The sequence below is a fragment of the Temnothorax nylanderi genome, unplaced genomic scaffold (assembly GCF_030848795.1).
Source record: "Temnothorax nylanderi isolate EJ_2023f unplaced genomic scaffold, tnyl_v1.0 TNYL_tig0904_pilon, whole genome shotgun sequence".
In the NCBI taxonomy this organism is placed as follows: domain Eukaryota; kingdom Metazoa; phylum Arthropoda; class Insecta; order Hymenoptera; family Formicidae; genus Temnothorax; species Temnothorax nylanderi.
This window is the reverse complement of record NW_027249966.1, coordinates 23,751-49,408: the sequence shown is the minus strand read 5'-3', so window position 1 is coordinate 49,408 and position 25,658 is coordinate 23,751. Positions and strand designations below refer to the sequence as shown.

At 35.1% G+C, this 25,658-nt stretch overlaps 2 protein-coding genes, 1 long non-coding RNA gene and 1 pseudogene across 3 annotated transcripts; 1 reads left to right on the top strand and 3 right to left on the bottom strand.

Moving 5' to 3' along the window:
* Positions 1-9,889: 9,889 nt before the first annotated feature.
* LOC139785865 (uncharacterized) lies at positions 9,890-10,582 on the bottom strand. The gene is made up of 3 exons (XR_011722105.1): positions 10,489-10,582; positions 10,188-10,369; positions 9,890-10,125 (listed from the first exon to the last, which is right to left on the bottom strand). It is a non-coding gene; the product is annotated as an uncharacterized lncRNA (long non-coding RNA).
* Positions 10,583-14,351: 3,769 nt separating this feature from the next.
* On the bottom strand, positions 14,352-20,832 carry LOC139785866 (protein germ cell-less-like; annotated as a pseudogene).
* A 1,699-nt stretch (positions 20,833-22,531) lies between these two features.
* On the bottom strand, positions 22,532-24,057 carry LOC139785863 (uncharacterized). Its single transcript, XM_071725033.1, has 2 exons — positions 23,912-24,057; positions 22,532-23,470 (listed from the first exon to the last, which is right to left on the bottom strand). Exon 2 carries the CDS (start codon positions 23,458-23,460, stop codon positions 22,759-22,761), a length of 702 nt encoding a protein of 233 aa, XP_071581134.1. The 5' UTR covers positions 23,461-23,470; positions 23,912-24,057; the 3' UTR covers positions 22,532-22,758.
* Positions 23,927-25,011, top strand: LOC139785864 (uncharacterized). The gene is made up of 4 exons (XM_071725034.1): positions 23,927-24,062; positions 24,134-24,305; positions 24,381-24,448; positions 24,591-25,011. The coding sequence occupies exons 2-4, from the start codon at positions 24,190-24,192 to the stop codon at positions 24,794-24,796; spliced, it is 390 nt and encodes a 129-aa protein (XP_071581135.1). The 5' UTR covers positions 23,927-24,062; positions 24,134-24,189; the 3' UTR covers positions 24,797-25,011.
* Positions 25,012-25,658: the final 647 nt, after the last annotated feature.

Genomic DNA, 25,658 nt, shown 5'->3' with positions numbered 1-25,658 from the left:
GACACTATTTTTTCAAAGGTAATTTTTAATATTTAATTAAAATTTTTAGGCAAATTTAATGGTATATATTTAAAGAGTGTTCCTTCAGGTACAAAATTGATTCAGAAAGTTTTGCTGTACGTCGCTCTGTTTTGCCGCCAGGAAAGGAAAAATGACGCAAAGACAAATTTTCGAATTGAAAAATGCCGGGGCAACCTCGACACCCCGCCGGGGCAAACTCAACACTTTGTCTGATCGACACAATTTGATTTGGAACTTATTTTTACTGTCTGAAATAAAAATACATTGTTTATTGTGTATTTAAAAAGTACAAAAATTCGGAATAAAGTAGCTAGAACAATCATTTGAAATCATGAGAACAAAAATTGTTGAACTTTCAATTATCTTCATCTAAACTCATTTCTGAAAAACAATTAAGGCAGGTAAACTCACGATCGGACGTACGCATACATTTGTCATGATGAGCCATACGGCTGCATGACAAGCATCGTTTTGTTACTGGGAGCCGATGAAACGGCCGTGGTATTGACTTTGCCTCGGACGTCGTTTTTTACTTTTGTCACTTCAAAAATATGAAAAATTTTGAAAATATCTAAAAACGATTATCGGATTCATATAGAGCATCAAATTTTCCATGAAAATCACTTACATATAGGGTTTGCAAGATTAAAGCTTGATGAAAGAGTAGAAATTTTCGAGAGATCAGAAAAATTACTTTTCACCATCAAAAATGCTTATGTCGCGCTAAAAATTACACCATAACTCAGAATGTCATCAAATCCTGTTGATAATACTAGCACATAAAGACGCATTTACAGTAGGAAAGGCAAGTTTTTACGATAGATTTAAATTAGCAAAAAGTCTAGTGTCCAAGTTTGCCTCAATGTCGACTTAGCCCCCGGTCTTCCCTACATAATTTTAGAGTTATTTAAACCGACCCAGCAACTAATTCCTTTAATATATTTACTTCTGTCATGATGCTAATACCCCCATTCTTTATTCATTTGGTTGAGATTCGTAGTCGGATCTCATTTTTATGATCGTCTTAAGTACAATCTTAAGATAATCAATCACAAAGCATTTTAAGACATTACTAATATGGTCTTGAAATAAGATTTGACTATAAATAACGGGCTATTAAATTAAATTGTATTATGTAAATATATATTTTTCTTTTACAGGTCTTCTGGGAAAAAAAAATATATATATATATATATAATCCGGCTGCTCTTTGGCGCTATATAACGGCTGCCACAAGCGCTGGCAAAACATTGGCTGCTATTAGCGCTACATTTTGGCTGTTTACGGCTATAGTTTTAAAAAAGCTGCATTAGCAGTCATAGAAAAACATTCTTATTTTTAACAACTAACATGTCTGTACACACAAAAAAAATACATTACTTTAATGCATACAGACAGAAATATAATTGTCCAGGGCCAATGGCTGATGGACATACATGTGGATCATTTCCATCGACTTTTACAAAATTGTTCCGATTATAGACCGGTAAAACACGGCAATTGCCTGATACGATTCAATCTGTATCACAAGATAAAAAACACATTCAAATATTGTATAGTAGTTCGTCACATTGGGTGTGTAGTTATTATGATTGGAAAAAGTTGGTAAGAAATAATTTATACAAGCAACATAATATAGATGCATATTTTACATAAAAGCAATGTCTGACAATGTTTATATATATATTAACAACTTCAGACACATTTCTTTATAAGGTGTAATTTTTTTCTGTTAAGATTAAGATGCGTAATACTACAAAAAGGCGTGATATCCGTACAAAATTACCTTTTTCAAAAAAAGGTAAAAAAAAGGCGCCAAGTACACGCATAGTAGTATATATGTATTATGTTGTTACCTCGAAAAAAACAAAGTGGTAGTATTATACCTCGAAATAACACCCTGTACATACTGTTTATAAAATGCGTAATACTACAAAAAGGCGGATATCCGTACAAAATTACCTTTTTTAAAAAAAAGGTAAAAAAAAGGCGCCAAGTACACGCATAGTAGTGTATATGTTGTTACCTCGAAAAAAAAAAAACAGTGGTAATATTATACCTCAAAAAATCTAAGTAACAAGTGGTAGACCTAATCTTGTATCTCGAAAATCTCGAAAAAACCTAAGCAGTAGTATCTTTACCTAAAAAAAACCGAAGTAACAAGTGGTAGACGTAATCTTTGTATCTCGAAAAATCTTGAAAAAACCTAAGCAGTAGTATTTTTATTTAAAAAAAATTATAACTCAAGTGATACACACCTTATTAAAGATGAGTCGCGCTTCAAGTGATCCTATTACAATTACAAAAAAGAAATGATATCTCTTTTTAAATTACAGCGCCAATTACAGAGAGAATATACATTGAGAATCTTTGTATTTCGAAAAATCTCGAAAAAAACCTAAGCAGTAGTATTTTTATTTCCAAACATGTTGTTACCTAGAAAAAAACAGTGGTAATATTATACCTCAAAAAAATCTAATTATATATATACCTTAACCCTTAAATGCCCCCCGGGGTCCAGCGGACCCCAGACCCTTTAGAATGATATATTTTCAAATGTTCCCTCCAAAAATGGAGCTCATATTTATTTATTTATTATTTTTTATTTTTTTGATTTTGGAGCCAATATTTTAACTGTTGGCGATCTTAATTTTTTATACTATGTTGAATTGAAATGTTAACAATATAAGCATTTTATTCTCTTTTCTAAGCCTTGAACAACATTGAAAATAATTTTCATAACTAAATATCAAAAATCAATAAGTAAGGAGACATTTTTCATGCTGGGGTCTTTTAGACCCCATGTGTCATTTACGAGATTCTTGAGAGGTGTGGCATTTAAGGGTTAACAAAATTATTATTATATCACGAAATTGCGTTACCAAACTCAATCCAAGTGATATATATTTCAAAAAATTATCTCACAAAATTGTCTCACAAAAATTGTCTCACAAAATTGTCTGATAAAAATTGTCTCACAAATTGTCTCACAAAAATTGTCTCACAAAATTGTCTCACAAAAATTGTCTCACAAATATTAAATTACAAAATGTTACTTTGTTCAATCCAAGTGATATCTACCTCGAAAACCCCAAATAACAAGTGGTATCTATTTAAAAAAAAATATGTGAAATCTTTTAATACTGCGCCAATTACAAAGAGAGAATATATATATTATATATATACCTTAACAAAATTATTATTATATCACGAAATTGCGTTACCAAACTCAATCCAAGTGATATATATATTTCAAAAAATATATGAAATCTTTCTTTAAATTACGCCAACTACAAAGAGAATATATATTGCTTTGAAAAATAATTGTAGTGCAACTACTCTTAAAAAATAAAACAAAATTGTGTTACCTAACTCAACCCAAGTGGTATGTATCTTTGTATTCCTGAGGATCTTTCTATCAACCCAAGTGGTAGTAGTTTTAATTCTCCTTGATAAAATTATAATATTACAAAGAATCATTTAATCATTTTAATCACAAAGAATTAAAGAGGTAACATTATAAAATAAAAATATTTAATTAAAATAAAATAAATAAATTTTTCTTGTAAAAAACTTGGCGCTGCTTTTTTAACCCTTAAATGCCACACCTCTCAAGAATCTCGTAATGACACATGGGGTCTAAAAGACCCCAGCATGAAAAATGTCTCCTTACTCATTGATTTTTTTATATTTAGTTATGAAAATTATTTTCAATGTTGTTCAAGGCTTAGAAAAGAGAATAAAATGCTTATATTATTAAAATTTCAATTTCAACATAGTATAAAAAATTTAAAAAATTAAATAAACTGAGTACTGCTAAGTGTACAACCGGGTAGGTCAATCACTCAACTATCATCAATGGGAGCATGAGCTCCATTTTTGGGGGAACATTTAAAAATATATCATTGTAAAGGGTCTGGGGTCCGCTGGACCCCGGGTGGCATTTAAGGGTTAATAAAGTCTATCCAGACAAACTTGCATAGGTGCATAAGCATATGCATAAAGAGATGGATTGGTCTATTTCCTTTTGCACATATATCTGAACCAATCAATTTCTTACGCTTATGTTTATGCGCGATGCAAATTTGTCTGGATAGACTTTAAAAAAGCAGCGCCAAGTTTTTTACAAGAAAAATTTATTTATTTTATTTTAATTAAATATTTTTATTTTATAATGTTACCTCTTTAATTCTTTGTGATTAAAATGATTAAATGATTCTTTGTAATATTATAATTTTATCAAGGAGAATTAAAACTACTACCACTTGGGTTGATAGAAAGATCCTTAGGAATACAAAGATACATACCACTTGGGTTGAGTTAGGTAACACAATTTTGTTTTATTTTTTAAGAGTAGTTGCACTACAATTATTTTTCAAAGCAATATATATATTCTCTTTGTAGTTGGCGTAATTTAAAGAAAGATTTCATATATTTTTTTGAAATATATATATCACTTGGATTGAGTTTGGTAACGCAATTTCGTGATATAATAATAATTTTGTTAAGGTATATATATAATATATATATTCTCTCTTTGTAATTGGCGCAGTATTAAAAGATTTCACATATTTTTTTTTAAATAGATACCACTTGTTATTTAGGTTTTTTCGAGGTAGATATCACTTGGATTGAATAAAGTAACAATTTTGTAATTTAATAATTTTGTGAGACAATTTTTGTGAGACAATTTTGTGAGACAATTTTTGTGAGACAATTTTGTGAGACAATTTTTATCAGACAATTTTGTGAGACAATTTTTGTGAGACAATTTTGTGAGATAATTTTTTGAAATATATATCACTTGGATTGAGTTTGGTAACGCAATTTCGTGATATAATAATAATTTTGTTAAGGTATATATATAATTAGATTTTTTTGAGGTATAATATTACCACTGTTTTTTTCTAGGTAACAACATGTTTGGAAATAAAAATACTACTGCTTAGGTTTTTTTCGAGATTTTTCGAAATACAAAGATTCTCAATGTATATTCTCTCTGTAATTGGCGCTGTAATTTAAAAAGAGATATCATTTCTTTTTTGTAATTGTAATAGGATCACTTGAAGCGCGACTCATCTTTAATAAGGTGTGTATCACTTGAGTTATAATTTTTTTTAAATAAAAATACTACTGCTTAGGTTTTTTCAAGATTTTTCGAGATACAAAGATTACGTCTACCACTTGTTACTTCGGTTTTTTTTAGGTAAAGATACTACTGCTTAGGTTTTTTCGAGATTTTTCGAGATACAAAGATTAGGTCTACCACTTGTTACTTAGATTTTTTTGAGGTATAATATTACCACTGTTTTTTTTTTCGAGGTATACATTTTACACTAAAAAAATGTTTCGTATTAGCAAACAAAATTTTCTTACTGACGCAAAAACTATTTGTTGATATGTGAAAAATAAAATATTTTATTACCGGAATAAAAAAAAATATATTAAGCCGTATATGTGCGTATAGCCGTCGCGCGTTTGTCCGAAGAAATCCGCTCTCTCACCGGTCACCCATCCAAGTAGTATACCGGCGCCTTGTCGCTTGACATCGATGATCGATCAGGGTATTGGTGATCCTCTGACTCTGACGCTTCTTTCTTTCTCATACTTGCTTATTTTGTTGAGCATAAAGCTATCGCATAACAATATTAACAATACAGATATACGAATAAATCTTTTTTGCCAGTCAGCGTCGAATATTATTTTATATTAAATATTATTAAATATTTTATATTTTATATTAAAATGCCATATGACAAAAGAGAAAAAAAGCAATAATTATACAATAATAAATTTAATTTTTTATAAGTTCTAAAGTCTGTCAGCAACTTTTCGGAAATATTACAAATGCAATGTTGTATGTGAAACATTCAAAAATATAACGCGTGCAATGCAAACGTAATAATAGTTTTATCATGTATCAGAAATGTTTCTAAACCATTGCATCTGCAATATTTCTCCCGCAATATTGTAGAAAATTCACTGCCTGCAATTCAATTTTTCATTACCGACGCAATCTTTCGGAAATTTTTCACAGGTATTTTAGATGTGGTGTTGCGTTTGATATGTTACAGAAATATTATTCGTGCAAAGTAAACGTAATAGTGCTTTTGAGTGCTTTGGAAATGTTTCTGAAATATTGCATCTGCTACATTTTTTTTGCAATATTACAGAAACTTATAAATATTGTAAACAACTTTCTGAAAGATTTCAGACATATTGTTAATGCAATATTGCAAAAAACATAGTGCAGGTACATTTTGAAATATTTTAGATTCATAGTTGCAAGTGAGATGTTAATGAAGTGTTTCTGCATTGTTTCCGAATATTTCAATATTTCAGCAACATAACATGCCGAGTGGGTGGTATATGTATTTCAGAATCACAAATTAGTAACTGGTAAATACAAAATAAATAGAATGCATATGCTAATTGCAAATGCTTATACGAGTAACCATTAGGTACTTTGTTTATCATGTGATATACGGTTATATAAGATTAATAAGAATAATTCCTAAAATGATTTTATAAAGTAAAATAGCGAAATGTGATAGCCCACTCGGCATGTTATGTTGCTAAAATATTGAAATATTCGGAAACAATGCAAAAACACTTCATTAACATCTCACTTGCAACTATGCATCTAAAATATTTCAAAAATGTACCTGCACCATGTTTTTTGCAATATTGCATTAACAATATGTCTGAAATCTTTCAGAAAGTTGTTTACAATATTTATAAGTTTCTGTAATATTGCAAAAAAAGTGTAGCAGATGCAATATTTCAGAAACATTTCCAAAGCACTACAAAAGCACTATTACGTTTACTTTGCACGAATAATATTTCTGTAACATATCAAACGCAACACCGCATCTAAAATACCTGTGAAAAATCTCCGAAAGATTGCGTCGGTAATAAAAAATTGAATTGCAGGCAGTGAATTTTCTACAATATTGCGGGAGAAATATTGCAGATGCAATGGTTTAGAAACATTTCTGATACATAATAAAACTATTATTACGTTTGCATTGCACGCGTTATATTTTTGAATGTTTCACATACAACATTGCATTTGTAATATTTCCGAAAAGTTGCTGACAGACTTTAGAACTTATAAAAAATTAAATTTATTATTGTATAATTATTGCTTTTTTCCTCTTTTATTAAGAATTTTTTGATATTCCAAATTTTGTCATATGGCATTTTTAATATAAAATATAAAATATTTAATAATATTTAATATAAAATAATATTCGACGCTGACTGGCAAAAAAGATTTATTCGTATATCTATATTGTTAATATTGTTATGCGATAGCTTTATGCTCAACAAAATAAGCAAGTATGAGAAAGAAAGAAGCGTCAGAGTCAGAGGATCACCACTACCCTGTTCGATCATCGATGTCAAGCGACAAGGCGCCGGTATACTACTTGGATGGGTGACCGGTTGAGAGAGCGGATTTCTTCGGGCAAACGCGCGACGGCTATACGCACATATACGGCTTAATATATTTTTTTTATTCCGGTAATAAAATATTTTATTTTTCACATATCAACAAATAGTTTTTGCGTCAGTAAGAAAATTTTGTTTGCTAATACGAAACATTTTTTTAATGTAAAATGTATTTGAAACATCTCTGAAGGGTTTCCGCAATATTTCGTAGATATATTTGAGAAATACTTCATAACATTGCCGAAATCTTTCAGCATGGTCGCATTTGAAATAATTGCGGACATTGAAACATTGCCGAAATGATGTAGAAACGGTCGTGAAAAATTTCGGAAATATTAATGAAAGATGTAATATTTCAAATGGAATTTTGCAGAAATGCCTTTGAAATATTACATGCCGAGTGGGCATGTGACAATAATTATTATGCATTCTATTTATTTTGTATTTACCAGTTACTAATTTGTGATTCTAAAATACATATCATGTATTTACCGACTTGTTTCGGTAAATAGCAACAATCTGGTTGCTGTACGTTATCATGATTCAAACTCCGCCTTAAGCCTTCTCGCGATATGTTATGCAATTCTTCACGTTGGTTATGATGATATGATCACATAACTGAATGAATTAAAATCACAGTCCTTAAAAATACAATGTAGCTACAATATATATACATATACCTATATATTACAATCTGTTCTATAATGAATCGTATGAATTGTACGATGAAACATAGTTATTTATCTGATTATAATATTTACAGTCCTTTGAATCTGAATCCTTTAAACGAAATTGGACAATTCGTTGAATCTTTTGAGAATGCCGTATAATTTTAGAAGATTGTAAAATTTATAAAAAGCAAATAAAAAAGAGAAAAGTGTAGGGATAATAAATAAAGTGTAGGGATGGATGGGTACGTTCTTTTTGAGATATTTGTAACGATGCGCCCCTTATGCTAAGGCATCGCTCCCGGCCACCACCCGCCGGATGCCGCCCGACCGATCCTCCGTCGGGCGAGGACAGGGCGCGGTGCGCCCACATTTTTTAAATCTCCGAAACGCACCGTGTGCGCGGGAAACCCGCCGCACCGGTGCCTTCTCGCACGGCGCCGACGAGCGCCGACGGGAGCCGATCCCCGCCGAAGACGAACGCGCGGGATCGCGCCGCTCCCACCACCACGCGACACGCCTGACGATCGGCCTCCCTCCTGCCGAACGCGCCGCGCCGCGCGGTATATAAGCCGGCACGCGCGGCGAGACGGCACTTCGTCTACACCACGGCATCCCGCTGTTCCTGACGAAGCATACCCGCCTGCTCCTAGGGCGACACGCCAAACGAGGTCCAGAGTGTGGGCCTCGAATGAGAGTTCTCAAGTGTCCCCGAACTCCAGCCCACTTACGCCCGACGGCCACGGCCCGACGAGGTCGAGCGTGCTCAGCCTCGTAGCGAGGGTTCTCGCTGCCGTGACCCCGGGACCCCGCACTCCTATCGCGCTCCGGATTACTTCGCGTAGCACCGAGTGCACATGCACTGCCGAGCGTCGTAATACCGCGGCCCATCATTCGCTGTAAGACCGCGTCCCGTCGTATTTCGCGTAGCACCGAGTGCACATGCACACCCGGCCGTTGTAATATACCGCGTTCCGCTACGCTTTGTAAAGCCGCGTCCCGTTCTTGCATATGCACCCCGACCGTTGTCATATACCGCGTTCCGCTTTCCGCTACACGTTGGAAAGCCGCGTCCCGTCCTTGCATATGCACCCCGACCGTTGTAATATACCGCGTTTCGTTATAATTTGTAAAGCCGCGTCCCGTCTTATTCCCGAGCGTACCGAGTGCACATGCACTGCCGAGCGTTGCAACAGACCGCGTTGCGTTATACTGTGCGTCGTACCGAATCCCGAATCGAACGCCGAGTGCACATGCACTCCCGGCCGTTGTCATATACCGCGTTGCGATATACATTGTGTGTGTAATACCGACTCCCGAGTCAAATAAAATAAATAACCCGTGTGTAGTACAAACTGATTATTGTCTCTGGGCCTTTCATCGAACTCCCGATCCGGCAAACCAGTCCGCGTTCGATATTGAAGTCAGGCCGTTACATATTGATTCGATTAAGTTCCAAAGCTATTATAGCAAAACGACAAACGTAATGTTTGTGATAATGTTAAGTGACGACGATATTCATGATCGCGTTAAGTAGAAAAATCTGCAAAATGTTTGTTGATATGCGTATCTTTTTTTTAGTTTTAAGTTTTCGACAAACAATTCGTATGTACCCATCTGTCGCCAGTGCGTAAAGTGATAGGATTTGCAGGTTTCTTAGAATACTGTTAAAGAAGATTGTAACAATATGGAAGGGAAACTATTGGTATATATAACTTTTTCTAATCCCGCTGTGAATTGACTTTCCAGCTATAACGTATATCTTATGCCTTTGCAAAGCGTAACTTTTAAATCCTTTAGGGAGATCAATCGCTTCAAGACGGCACATTCTTTTTTTTTAAAGCGATTGAAGAGAAAGACAGAGAGCTTGTAAATGTCGCGAATAACGTCTTGAACGAGTATAGTAGCGTATACGTCGAGTCGGGAGGCGAATAGAAGTTAAGCAATCGCTGGAAAAATGTGTTTGTTCCTCTCGTACCATGATCTAAAATAAAAAAATAATATAAGAGAATTATACAAAGTATTCTTTTAATTAATGATAAATACCTAAGTAAAACTTTTCCGGCATGTGATTCCTCGGTTTCGACAGAAGCATCGTGCATAACACGAATATCATCGTGAACGTCAAATGTGATACATTAACTGATCTGCCATTACTGTTTTATGCTCGCTGAATTCACGCCTCAGAACTTCTAAACATCTCTGAAGAAGCTGATAGATAGAATTACCTGTATGTGAAAATTTAATTTATGCAGCAGAACATTATATATCACGCCAATGTTACTCCAAAAGTGACACTGGAGTATTTTAATAACTTAAAAATTCTCTAAATCACTGAGACATTCACCTTTCTTCATTATAACATTCCGACGATGGCCAGATCCATCCCAATAACTGAATGTGATCTCAATTTCTTCTTCCTTCAACGCGTTCTGCTTTCTAGCCCATTCTTGCCTCAATTCTTCCCTAAGTTTATTTTCCTCCTCCTCTCTTTCCTATCTGGCACGAAACTTGTATCTACATCTGGATTTTTCTTAATCTTTTTAATCGCGGGGCCATCAGATTGCACATTTTCTGACTGCGGGGATTTTTCGGCATTGTCTTCGTCAGAAGACATCTCAGCTTCATCTTCGTCTTCGTCCAGATTAAAAGACAAAGCTTGAATCTGTCTCTTCTGTTCTTCTGTTTGTTCTTTTCTGCCTGCTTCGCCGCTAGCGCTCTTTCCTTTTCCTGCTCTTTTTCACGTTCCTTCTATCAAAGCATAAAATATACAAAAACACAAATTATGAGATAATCGGGATCATAAGAAGATCGTAAGAAATTACTTGTGGGTATCAGGATTCGTGAGATGTTCGCTCAATTTAACGGCGGCTTTTCTCTTGTATTCCGCTTCCGCATGACCGACGGTACATGCCCATTTCGTGGCATCTAGCCTTAGCATCTTTGTGATATCGTCATCATTAGGATTTTCTTCGTATCCTATCTTCTGAAGAAGCCCATCGAAAATTCTTGATATGTATGACTAGATGACATTCAGAGCACTGGACAGAAATCACACGCACACACACATACACGCACACACGCACACACACACACACACACACACACACACACACACACACACACACACACACACACACACACACACACACACACACACACACACACACACACACACACACACACACACACACACATATCTATATATATATAAGTCACGTCGTCTGTCTGTCTGTATGTACGCGAACTACTTCCACATTTATGGGCCGATTCTCTCGAAATTGGTACCAAAATGTTGCAAATTTTTCGGGGATAAAAATGTCGCGGCTTTTTTTTTGTTTTACGCCCCCCCCCCCCACTCACCCACGCACGTAATTATTATAAGTACCGTCTTCTGTCTGTACGCGAACTACTTATTCGTTAGTGGACCGATTTTTTACCGAAAGTATATGAAATAGGGGTAGAATTTCCCGGGGAGTGCCAGAATGTGTATAGTTTTTCGTTACCGATTTTCTGGAAACCGGTTTTTTCTAATTTTTCTAATTTTTCGGGAAATAATTGATCGAATCTCAAAGAATTATAGATTATATAGATCAAACAGGGGTAGAATTTTCCGGGGAGTGTTATAAAATGTATAATTTTTCGTTACCGATCTTTTTGAAAGCCGGTACCAAAATTTTTTCAATTTTTCGGGAATTAATTGACCGAATCTCAAAGAATTGTATATAAAGTAGGGGTAGAATTTCTCGGGGAATGCTATAAAGTGTATAATTTTTCGTTACCGATTTTTTTGGAAACCGGTTCAGAAATTTTTTCAATTTTTCGGTTAAAAAATTTTATTAATTTTTCGAAGATGGGTTTAATTGCCACTGGAAACCAGTTCGGATCTATCTATATTCTATCTATATATAAGTACCGTCTTCTGTCTGTCTGTCTGTCTGACCGCGAACTACTTATTTGTTAGTGGACCGAATTTTTACCAAAAGTGTATGAAATAGGGGTAGAATTTTCCGAGGAGTGCCATGATGTGTATAGTTTTTTGTTACCGATTTTCTGGAAACCGGTTTTGCTTCAATTTCGTATATGAACCTTTGATTGCGTATAAGGTTGGGTCTAATCAACCAAATTTAAATGAATTATATATGAAATAGGGGTAGAAGAAACCAAAGAAAAAATTGGTTTTGAATTTTTGATGCTAATATGTTCGGAGTGTTCTAAAACGTCGAAATATTGCATTAAAAAAATGTCCGTATATGTGTGTGTATGTATGGGTGTGCGGATTTGATGTCCGTGGTTGCTCTAACTTTGGCAAATATTGATATATCGGGCTGTTTTTTTTTATCGTAGAGTATTATTCAAGGAAGGTTGGTATTGAATTTGGCGATAATCGGTAAAGGGGTTCTTTTAAAAAAAAAATTTGAATTTTTTTAGAAATGCCCGTCTTTGCTCTAACTTTTGCAAATTTTGAAATATTGGGCTATTTCTAATTTTATTATATTTTTCAGTTTTTTCTACCCCTATTTCATATATAATTCTTTAAGATTTGGTCCGGGGAGCGCCATGATGTGTACAGTTTTTGGTTACCGATTTTCTGGAAACCGGTTTTTCTAATTTTTCCAATTTTTCGGGAAATAATTGATTGAATCTCAAAGAATTATATATGAAGTAGAGGTAGAATTTCCCGGGGAGTGCTATAAAGTATATAATTTTACGTTACCGATCTTTTTGGAAACCGGTTCCGAATGACCAAATCTCAAAGAATTGTACATAAAGTAGGGGTAGAATTTCCCGGGGAGTGCTATAAAGTATATAATTTTTCGTTACCGATCTTTTTGAATTTTTCCGGAAATAATTGACCGAATCTCAAAGAATTGTATATGAAGTAGAGGTAGAATTTTCCGGGGAGTGCGGGGAGAGGGAAAAAGAAGAAGCAAATAGTTGAGTGATTCGAAAATGGTATAATTTAGGCAATCCGGGGACTGCCATAAAGTGTATAATTTTTCGTTACCGATTTTTTGGAAACCGGTTTTAAAATTTTTTTAATTTTTCAATAATTGACCGAATCTTAAAGAATCATATATGAAATAGGGGTAGAAAGAACTAAAGAATGTAATAGAATTAGAAAAATTGCTAATAGTAAAGGGGTTTCCAATTTCTGTAAAAAAAATGTACATGATTGCTCCAATTTCCGCAAACTTTGAGATATCAAGCTGAATTTTTTTTATGGATAATTTTTATAGATAATTTTTTGTTACCGATTTTTTTGGAAACCAGTTTGGAAATTATTCAAATTTCGAGAAATAATAAGTATTAATTGACCGATTTTCTTGAAACCAGTACCAAAAATTTTTTTAATTTTTGGAGGATAAGTTTAATTTTTTATTAATGGATCAATTTTCTTGAAATTAGTGACAAAATTTGTCTAATTTTTTGTTGATGATTTTGATGAAACTGGTACCAAAAGATTACTAATTTCATGGGGATGGCTACTATGGGATTGAAAATTGGAGATTTTATGGGGTTCTATTGGTGCTCCTAATTAATGGGTGAGTTCGGGGAGAGGGGAATGCCGCTTCGCGCGGGCTCAAAATCTACCCAGCAAACACAGATATATAACGATTATATTGCCAGTATATAACGAAATGTAACACCCAATATAACACGATTGTAACAGTTATGCAGACGTTAGTTGTAATTTCGCATACATGGATTATTGCAGTTATATAATATAAATATAGCGATGTTATATAACATTTATATAGCAGTAATATACTTTAAAGCATTTTTGTTATATAACTGCAGTGTAACCGTTATTGTACATTTTATTGTATATTAATTAATTTATAATTTGCCTTTTGTACATACTAATTCCAGAAGGTTTTTAAATTAATTCTAAGCAAAAACAAACTGTTTTATTTACTTTTGCTTGAAATTAATTTAAAAACCTTTTCTGGAATTAGTATGTGCAAAAGACATACATGTTTTTGCGTAGGAAAGGGACAAATATAAATATTTAATAATCATTTTATTAGAAATATTATTGCAAATTTTTTTCAAAGTATACATATATGTAACATTTGCTTATAAAATTCAATTAATTACGAGGGTCGTTCAATAAGTCCTTAGAAAATCTAAAAGGAGATTATTGTTTTTCTATCTTTTTCTAAGGACTTATTGAACGACCCTCGTATAATATGCAACTTTCCATAATTCCGAAAGTTAATAAATATATTTAATATATTAATAAATATATCACTAAAATATCTTCAGCACTCGGAGAATACATATATCTCTTCTCGCAGTTTAATATACATCCTTGGTTTCTGCAAACAAGTCAGCGCAGCTTGTTTCAGAAGCCCGAGACGCTAGTCGAGATGCGGTAAAAGCAATGCAAAATCATTAGAAGCGCACTTCTGTCGTAATTACTTGACGTATCTTACAGCGGCCAATTTCCGAATTGATGAAACTTGATGAAAAATGAAATTCATCTAAAGTAATAGCTGTACGTGCAAATGGTTGCACTGTCTTCACAATCTAGCTGTTTGAAGGCGGTGATGAGTGATATTTTATCACTCCCTCCCGAGCTCCAGCTTAAAATAACATCTTATCTCCCATGCATTGATAAAATCCGTTATAAACGGTATTTGCCATCTTTGGCTATTGATCCTTGCTCAGTCCTCGTCTAATAACATTCTAATACAATTATTTGGTATTGTAAAGTTGCATACAAATCAATTACAAAAAACGAATCAAGATACTAAACAGATAAGCGGAATTTTGATTGATTGCATTGTATCCAACTTATCAGGCTATAACTGACGCAATTTTAATCAGTCAAAACGTGTTTAGGAACAACCACATTAAAACATCATTTAATAGCGTTAATATACACCGCGATGTCTCTCAATATACGAAGGAAGATTAAAATCTACCTAGTGACTAAACCTTGTTGGAATGACCGCTATAATTAATGTGAACCACATCAAATGCATCAACCGTATCAAATGCATTAATTAATGTACACTGATGTACACTGATATACAAATATATGTCGAAAGTTCTATTCCTACCGTGTTATTTTTAATGGCCGATTCTTTAGCCAATTTAGAGATGATTTTTTTTCTTATTAAAAATATTGAATTTGCATATTTGTATTTTCCACAATTTTCCAATATTATATGTCGCAATACATGAAATTAAAATTTTACTAAAATCTACTTGAAATTATTGTAAAAGTATGATTTTATCTATTTAGATAATATAAATTTAACTGTCTATTATTTGTTGTTAATTTAAAAATTATAAAACATTTTCATTGAAAGGTCAACTCCAAATTGACTAAAGAACTTGTTAAAAATGAACACGGTAAGAATAGATTCTGTGTATCTCCATAAAGAAAAAAGTTTTTACTGGAGATCCATGTCTCTTTCTATTTAAGTGTTGTGCCAAATAGTAACGTGTGCCTACGAACTTCGTCTAACATTCGTAATTAAATAGATTATGTTACAAAGCGTCAATTGGATCCCATGGCCTTTATCTTTACATATTCATAGAGCATTACATTCTTGAAGTGCTAAGTATCCGAAAGTAAGTCGGTCGTTGTGTCTTCTTCTCCCAATGTGAGTGGAGTGACTAGTTACATGTTAACCGATACGTACAGAGGATAACATAACTGTTTGTCCAGAGTCATTATCTCGTGCTGAAAATATTAATACGTGACGTAATGCGCACCATATAAATTATATAAGAACACATGCCGTCGTTTTCAATGCTAACTTACTTCTGTGTTCCTCCTCAAACGTAATCTTAACATACGCGAGTCTTGGACATGTTTTACTTGACGTTGTTCATTCAGTGAAAATAGAGACTCTAAAAAAAATTTCATATTTCTGTTATTAACTTCGATCTAAAAGTATTGAATCAATCAACTGATAATCTAAAGCTTACTTTATTAGAATTTTATGCTCTTTGTGATTTGCCTTGATATGCTCACAGTCTAGTCTGTGGTTTCTTTCAATCCGCAGGCTAGTTGTGTCTAAAGTCATTAGTAAATCTAGTCCATAATGGAATGCCTTCCATCTCCAAATGTGTTCGCCTGGCTTCTCGACACATCTGCCGCACCGAAAGCACTCCTTGGAAAATTTCTCTTCCGTCATTTGCGCCGGACTGCACGTGGAGCAGAAAATACGTAGTTCCGTCTATATTAATTCTATTAAAAAAGAAAAATTTAATTGTAGCACTTGTAGACTACCCTCTGTCTTTATTTCCATCCATTCTTAACAAGTGAAGCCACTGTTCTCTGTAAGCACCGTGCAGCCAGTCTGGTGGTATTAAATTATCACTGTATAAGATCTTGTCGTCTTGTTCATGTAACAGCAGATATTTCATCCTCAGTGCTTTAAAAGGCGCTGCATATTCCTTGCTCTCTTTAGTCGTTAAAAACGGCTCTAATTTTTAAAGTATTCATCAATTTTTAGCATCTCCTCGTAATTATAGTGTGCATAAATGTGCAAATAACCTGGAAATAGAGCAATCACATATAATTACACAACAAACACACAGATTCCATTACTTGTTACTCTCAGAAGTCAAATATGAATCATTTATAAACGTACCACAAGCGTAGCATCATGTATATGCAAAACTCTGTTTGCAAAACAACCAAATCAGTACTGGCGACCAATTCTGTCATCAAGTCTGGCGAAATTTCCTTCAAAAAGGACGGATGTCGCCATCCGTAACCCAACAGATTGACTTCCAGCCATCGTTTCGCAGCTGCTTTCACAGTAGACACACCATACGATACAGCTGCGTTATAATACGACACAACAGTCTCACTGTTTGTAGTCTCCACCATTATGTCTACGCACTCATCTATTAAGCCTTGCAGTTGAAACAGTGTAGACGTTGCCAAAATAGAAACCACGTCTTTCGGCTCCAAACTGACCTCGTCTTGATACAACGAACCCAATACCACAGACAATGCTGGAACAATTTTAGATATTATTTCTAGATGACACGATATAAATCCTTTCACATATTATTCTTAGTTATTTTTCTGCAGAGTAATTTGTATGTTTAATTCCACGACGTATCCTTACAATTTATCGTAATATTAGGATCCGTGATTTCGACACTGATGCGTGAAACGGAAAGTACCTCTATATTATATATGTGCACAACGTGTTCTAACCTATAATAGCACATATACATACCTTCAAGTTATCTCTCGTACGAGGTACGAGGGCGAATCAAAGCCACGTCCTTGACCGTCTCTCGCCGACGTCGTGTCCTTTCACGAGCGCCGGGCCGTCGCACGCACGAGACACCCGCGAACGCGGTTCACAATCACGTTCTCCCACGGACGGGCGCGGTCTTCCAAATTAATATCGTCGCGATAGGCACGAGGTACGATGGCACTAGCGGAAGCTGCGGAATTCGTATGTACTTGGCCGGAAATAAACGTTTTTTTAAAGAATCTCTATATGAAATTGTTTGTATTTCGTATGAAGACTTTTGAAGTGCAATTGAAAAGGTTTGTGAGTCATTTGTTTAATTTGTAATTAATTGTTTATTTTTACACCATGCATTTAGCCGAAATAGATAAATTAATAAAAGTTTTTATATGGAATCGTTTGTATTTTGTATGAAGAGTTATGAAGTGTGATTAAAAAGGTTTGTGAGTCACCCAGATAATTTTAATTAAATATTTATAAACTCGGTAATTAGCCGAAATACAGATTTTCAGTTATTCATGTTGAAAGAAGAAAACGCTACTGTTCCCGAAGTTCCATTGACTGTCGCATCACCTACATATTTGAAAATTTTGGCAAATCGCCAAAACACACGTATGCCCCGTATGTTTCAAATTCGATTAAATTAAAAAGTTGAAAAGAGATATCACTGTGGCAAACCCAACAAGGTCAATAAAAAAATGATACAAACATTTTTTTATATTATACATATATTGTGTATATTAATGGTAAATCAAAATAATAATGTGTGAAATAATACTGCCAGTTTTCACGATGCTAGAAACATATGGAGGAGTAAAAAGCCATAGTGCTGTAAGTCAAATTTTTTAAAATATTGACTCGTGTGCTTATATGCAATCTATACAATACATTATATATATATATATATATATATATATATATTAAAAATTTGACTTACACCACTATGGCTTTTACCCCTCCATATGTTTCTAGCATCGTGAAAACTGGCAGTATTATTTCACACATTATTATTTTGATTTACTATCAATATACACAATATATAATATAAAAAAATGTTTGTATCATTTTTTATTAACCTTGTTGGGTTTGCCACAGTGATATGGCAAACCCAACCCCCTCTTTTCAACTTTTTAATTCAATCAAATTTAAAACATTCGATCTGTGGGGCATACCGTATGTGTGTTTTGGCGATTTGCCAAAATTTTCAAATATGTAGGTGATGCGACAGTCAATGGAACTTCGGGAACAGTAGCGTTTTCTTCTTTCAACATGAATAACTGAAAATCTGTATTTCAGCTAATTACCGAGTTTATAAATATTTAATTAAAATTATCTGGGTGACTCACAAACCTTTTTAATCACACTTCATAACTCTTCATACAAAATACAAACGATTCCATACAAAAACTTTTATTAATTTATCTATTTCGGCTAAATGCATGGTGTAAAAATAAATAATTAATTACAATTAAACGAATGACTCACAAACCTTTTCAATTGCACTTCAAAAGTCTTCATACGAAATACAAACGATTTCATATAGAGATTCTTTAAAAGAACGTTCATTTCCGGCCAAGTACATACGAATAGCTGCGGAAGCGGAAAGAGCCCACTCGGCATGTAATATTTCAGAAACATTTCTGCAAAATTCCATTTGAAATATTACACCTTTCATCAATATTTCAGAAATATTTCACGACCGTTTCTGCAACATTTCTGCAATGTTTCAATCGGCACAATTATTTCAAATGCAACTTTGCTGAAAGATTTCGGCAATATTTCTGAAATATTTCTGAAATATATCTACGAAATATTGCAGAAACACTTCAGAAATATTTCAAATACATTTTACACTGAGAAAAATGTTTTGTATTAGCAAACAAAATTTTGTTACTGACGCAAAAACTATTTGTTGATATGTGAAAAATGAAATATTTTGTTACCGGAACAAACAAAATATATTAAGCCATGTGCGTATAGTCGCCGCGCATTTGTCCGAAGAAATCCGCTCTCTCAGCCGGTCACCCATCCAAGTAGTATACCGGCGCCTTGTTGCTTGACATCGATGATCGAACAGGGTAGTGGTGATCCTCTGACTCTGACGCTTCTTTCTTTCTTATACTTGCTTATTTTGGTGAGCATAAAGCTATCGCATAACAATATTAACAATACAGATATACGAATAAATCTTTTTTGCCAGTCAGCGTCGAATATTATTTTATATTAAATATTATTAAATATTTTATATTTTATATTAAAAATGCCATATGACAAAATTTGGAATATTAGAAAATTCTTAATAAAAGAGAAAAAATGCAATAAAATGCAATATTAAATAATAATAAATTTAATTTTTTATAAGTTCTAAAGTCTGTCAGCAATTTTTCGGAAATATTACAAATGCAATGTTGTATGTGAAACATTCAAAAATATAACGCGTTCAATGTAAACGTAATAATAGTTTTATCATGTATCAGAAATGTTTCTAAACCATTACATCTGCAATATTTCTTCTGCAATATTGTAGAAATTCACTGCCTGCAATTCAATTTTTCATTACCTACGCAATCTTTCAGAAATTTTTCAGAAATATTTTAAATGCAATGTTGCGTTTGATATGCTACAGAAATATTATTCGTGCAATGCAAACGTAATATTACTTTTATAATGTTTCAGAAATATTTCTGAAATATTGCATCTGCTACATTTTTTTGCAATATTACAGAAACTTACAAATATTGTAAACAACTTTCTGAAAGATTTCAGAAATATTGTTAATGCAATATTATAAAAAACATGATGCAGGTACATTTATGAAATATTTCAGATGCATAGTTACAAATGAAATGTTAACGAAATATTTCTGCACCATTTCCGAATATTTCAATATTTCAGCAACATAACATGCCGAGTGGGAGACTTAGGGCCGGTCTACAATCAGTCGTATGTCGGAGGATATTTTCCGTTTCACGCACGATGCGCATAATGCATAATTTATCCTTGTTATTCATCGAGTGTTAATAAACAATGATAAATTATGCATTATGCGCATCGTGCGTGAAACGAAAAATACCCTCCGACATACGACTGTACGACTGATTGTAGACCGACCCTTAGGGTATTTCCGTTTCACGCATGATGCGCATAATGCATCATTTATCCAATTGTTTATTAACACTCGATGAATAACAAGGATAAATAATGCATTATGCGCATCGTGCGTGAAACGGAAAATACCTCCTAATGTGCACAACGTGTTCTAACCTATAATAGCTCGATCAAGCTATCTCTCGTACGAGGGCGAATCAAAGGCACGTCCTCGACCCCTCGACCGTCTCTCGCCGGCGTCGCGTCCTTTCACGAGCGACGGGCCGTCGCGCACACGAGACACCCGCGAACGCGGTTCACGATTTCCCACGGACGGGCGCGGTCTTCTTAAATGTATCGTCACGATCGTGGCACGATGGCACTTGGCAGAAGCGGAGAGACCGCGAACTTGCGTGCGCCGCTATGGCGCATGCTATCGAGGTTATATAATTCCGGCGGTAATTGAAATTATGTCATATAATATTTATATAATATCAACGCAACCGTTGTTGTATAACACGCATATATAACAGTTGTATTAATGTGCATTTATTATAACATATAAATAACGGAGCAACATAATAGTTTTATAACCTAGTTATATTATAGTAATAATGTAAAGTTATATAACTGTTATGCTACTCCAGTATAGCACCTGTTATATAATCTGTTACTCCCAGGTTATATATCAATTATATTTGGTGTTTGCTGGGTAGTATATATATATTTTCACGCCAAACCGCATATATAATATCGTGTTATTTTTACATTTAGGAAAATTATTACATATTAACTCAATAGGCGTTAAACTTGCATACATAAGTGAATCTCGCGTTTTATGTAAAATTTTGTAAGAAACCGGTAATCTAATCTATACTATACGTTTACGCGAGCGTTACTTAATTCTGTAGTAACTTCCCATACAGCAACTTCCCATACTGTGATTTCTGCCCAGTGCTCTGAATGTCAACGTGAAGATGAAGAAATTCAAGCAAGCGCGGGTAAACGGCGGGAGTAACTATGAAGGTGCGATTTCATGGGCGTCAGTTGACGCGCGTCAAGACGATTTTGTGACGTCATGTTGTTTCTGCGTCGACGCTGAAGAAGTTCAGATTTTCCAACTTCTAGCGTCAAAGTGTCATATCGGTTCGTTCAAAAAGCGAAATGGATTCATTCGATGTAAGTAGTAACGTAGTAACTTAATTAATTACATACTATTGTAAAATTATTTATATATAATGAATATATGAATGTATTGAAGAAATAAATTTAATTTCAGCAAGTTATTTTGGTAAATACATGTGGTGTTTGCGAAAGTATTGTTAATGAAACGGAGATGGCTCAGCACAGTTGTGTGGCAGGATTTCCAAACATCGTCGTCAATAATGAGTCAAGATATTTTTATCCGCAATGTGGTAAATTAATTCAATTAAAAGTATTGATTTTATGAAAATCCTAATTTTAAGGTTAAAATTATATATTGAGGTTCCAAAACGTCCTACGAGGAAAATTTTCCTGGACATAATATAGTATACGTTACGTGTACTATATATTTCAAGTAAAATTTTCCTCGTAGAGGACGATTTGGAATATAATATGAAATAAAAGACATGATAAGTATCGCACCAAGTAAACGTGCAGTGCAAGACCGTCTCGGTATATTTATACAACATAAAAATATTGTTGTTTGTCCTAATTTAAATTAGGACAAACCTATCAATGTTTGTTATTTGTACGTTTTACATTAAACATAATTTGTAATATGTGTAATAATTGCTTGTAGAAAATGGAGACATAATTCGCAAAAGCGCTCTACCAAGAGGCATGGAAAGAATTGTTGTTGACCCGACAACTTCACAACAGGACCCTGATGTACCCGTTTCTGAGGCGATCAACTCTTTTAACCAATCTAGAGATATAGACGAAAGACTGATTGAAGAAGTGAGAAGGCATGAGCCACTATATAACTTTCAATTGCCCCTTGCCCCGTGGTCGAAAACAAACAAAGCAGATGTGGCAGGATATTTCCACTGAGTTAAATGGTAATGCATTACTTGTATGTAAATGTATGTAAATTTATTGCCTTCCCCGCAGGGTTTACAAGGCGTTTTTGAGAGGAACGTTCCCAAACCTCGTACAACACACAGTACCCTTACCCTGGTCTCTTACGACCTCACAATTATTAATTTCCCCTCCCCCCCCTCGCATCCTGCCCTCTCCTCTTCCTCTTCCTCAGCATCCTCCGCGACTTCTTCTGCTACCTCCCTCCTTCCTTTGCGTCTCCCTTCCGCTCTCTATTTTGCCCATTCCCTCTTCCTCTTGCCTTTTTCCTCCTCATCCGAATCCATGAGGATCTTCTCTTCCATTCCTCTAGAAATCTCCTCCTCCTCGGATCTCGTTTCGCTCCTGGCATCCTCCCTACTCCTTTCTAACCTCTTCCCTTTCTCTTCTCTCTCTCTATCCCTCCTCTCCACCGATTTATCTTCATCTAACTTCACCCCCATACTGCTCCCTGCTCTCCTCCTTGCTTCCAGGACTCGCCGCTTCTCCTCCTCGCCCCCCAGTCTCACTAAGAACGTCAGCCACGCACCTCTCTGTCCGATCAGCCTTACTTCCCTTACCTCCACTCTCACCTTTAGTCCTTCTGTGAACAATTCCTTAACCTTCTCCCAATTCGATTCTTTTCCTTCCCATTTCTCTTTCTCTATCCTTAGAATCACATTTCTCTTCCTCAGCTCTTCCTCGTTCTCACCCCCCACCCCCCACCATTTCTTCTTCTCAGGTCTCCTTTCCTCGTACTCTTCCCTCTTCCTTTTACCTCCATTCTGCTCCATTCTTTCCACCTTCCTTTTCAATCTCCTTACTTCCTCCTCCAGCTCCTCCATCCTCTCCTCCTTCCTTTTATTGTCCTCCTTCCCCTCCTTCAGCATCCTCCTCACTTTCTCCTCCATCATCCTCTCTACCGCGTCCACTAAAGCTCTTCCTTTTTCTTCCATCCTGAGACAACTGAAAATGCACTTATATTAACCACCTCTCTTTTGCTCCGCTCTCTCTCTCTCCTTCCTCTCCTCCTCTGACCTATCGCCCTTCTCTCTTTCACCTCCACCTTACCTTCGCTCCTTCCGCCTCCAATTCTTTCTCTGGCAACCGCTTACTCTTTTCCACCACTCGCACTCGTCTCCTCGGTCCGCCTTCTCTACTGCCGCCACGTGTTTACCTTACCTGTTCACCTCGCTCCGTTGTCCCCTCCCTTCGCTCTCTCGATCTCGCCGCTTGTCCCTGCCACCCGTTGCAGTGCTGCGTGTTGCGAATCCGCCTTAACTGTCGTGCCGCTCTCGCCTCTCGTGCCATCTGCTTCCTCTCCCGTGTTCCCGTCGACCTAACCTCATTCTCCGGCCTCCTCATCTCTGACCAATTTCTGCCGTCTCCTCTTCCTATTCACCTCACCTCCATTTGCTCCACCTCCTCTCTGCTTCCTTCACCCCTATCGCTCTTCCTCCGCCTTCCCTCCTCTCCGTGTCACCCTTTTCCGTAACTCTTCTTCGCTCTCTCTCTGTACTGCCTGTTCCCCCGCCGAGGGCTACGGGGGACCTCCCTGGTAATGCATTACTTTATCTTTGTAATTAATTTATATTTTAAATAAATATTTATAAATATTTTGTACTTTAGGAGAAATAAGCGCTGATGGTGCTGCGAAACGTTGGAAATCATTATGAGACACCTTCATGAAGATTATTGCTGAGGAGCGGCAGCCGAGTGGCTCGGGCAGAGTTTCTCGACGGAAAAAGTGGCGGTTTCATGACCAAATGTCTTTTATTCGTGACACATTGTTACATAAACCGTATTTAAACTTTATATCAATTTTTTGCATTAATAGTAATGGTCACAATATTATTCGAGGTATTTCATTTTGCAGAACAATCTCAAATGAAAGCCAGCGGCAATCTTTTTCTGAAGAGGATGCGTCAAATAGTTCCCAAACGGGTAAGCATTTTTATTCACTTAATTCAAGAGAAGTATTTTACAACAAAGTGACTATTATCCAATGAAGGATATACGAATATTATCTTTTTATAGTTTATACCAATTACATAAATTAATTTTTTCAATAAATTGTCCCTAACAGATAAAAGTTCCAGTAGAAATTGGAAGGACTCCATCGAGCGAATGGCTGAAGCAATAAGTACTCCGTTGCCATCTGTGAAACTTCCACCAATGCCTCAGGTCACTGAGTTTGGTATAGTCGTGGCAACCAAACTGAAAATCTGTCAAAAAGAAAAAGCAACGCAACAATGTGCAACATCTTGCAAATACTTTGCAACGCTGAGCTAGAAGAAAACGTTGGTTGTGAAATAAATACACAATAAAATATATTTAAATACACAAAAAGTTTATAAAATATATTAATACATAAAGAAAGCTTTATATAAAATACTCATGTCTACTTGTATCGCTAGGGAAAGCTCTCAAAATGTTTATTCAATACAAATGTTTATACATGTTAACATTTTATGTTTACACAATAAAATGTTTATCAGAAAATGTAATTCAGGGAATTATTACGTCCTTCTATTTACAAATAGGTTATTTTTCAATAATAAAGTACCTTCAATAGTAAACCACTGTTTAATATTAAACGAGAAGAACTATTGTTTGTAAATCTGTAAATATTGCCATGCTACTGCACCCTCTTCATTGAAATATTCGCAAAAATTATTTCTGATAGCAGCGGAAGTACGAGAATGGTTATTTGTTCCACAGGAATCGATATTGTTACGTCCAACCCCGGGATTAGGATAAGAAAATCTGGGAAGCGAGGGAAAGGCTAACCAGAGGGGTCGGGGTAAGGAAGGACGCAACTAGACGCTTAAGAGTACTGCTCGCAGGTATGCGCTCTGAGGCGCGTGGCACGAGCCGAACGCACTTTTATGACTAAGACGCCTTCCGTGAGCGGTGCGATCGTCGGTCCTCTTTCGAGTCAAGGAATTTAATCCCTGTAACTCAGGATCGGACCTCGTGCAATTTCGAGAGGGAGATTAGTGGTGGGTGAGGTCTTAAATTAAAGAATGAATGGAGATATCTTTAACATAAGTATTTATATTTATTTGACATAAAAAGAAGTGTTATTTAGTATAAAAAAAAAATAATTAATTGTAAACTATATAGGCGTTAGTGTAAAATGTATATATGTATA

What these genes read in the sequence shown, in the direction of transcription:
- LOC139785863 (XM_071725033.1), bottom strand. Translation starts at nt 23,460, where the DNA reads ATGGAAGAAAAAGGAAGAGCTTTAGTGGACGCGGTAGAGAGGATGATG.
- LOC139785864 (XM_071725034.1), top strand. Translation starts at nt 24,190, where the DNA reads ATGAAGATTATTGCTGAGGAGCGGCAGCCGAGTGGCTCGGGCAGAGTT. An exon ending in GACACATTGTTACATAAACC is followed by an intron (nt 24,306 to 24,380) that starts GTATTTAAACTT and finishes TTCATTTTGCAG; the next exon opens with AACAATCTCAAATGAAAGCC. An exon ending in GTCAAATAGTTCCCAAACGG is followed by an intron (nt 24,449 to 24,590) that starts GTAAGCATTTTT and finishes TGTCCCTAACAG; the next exon opens with ATAAAAGTTCCAGTAGAAAT.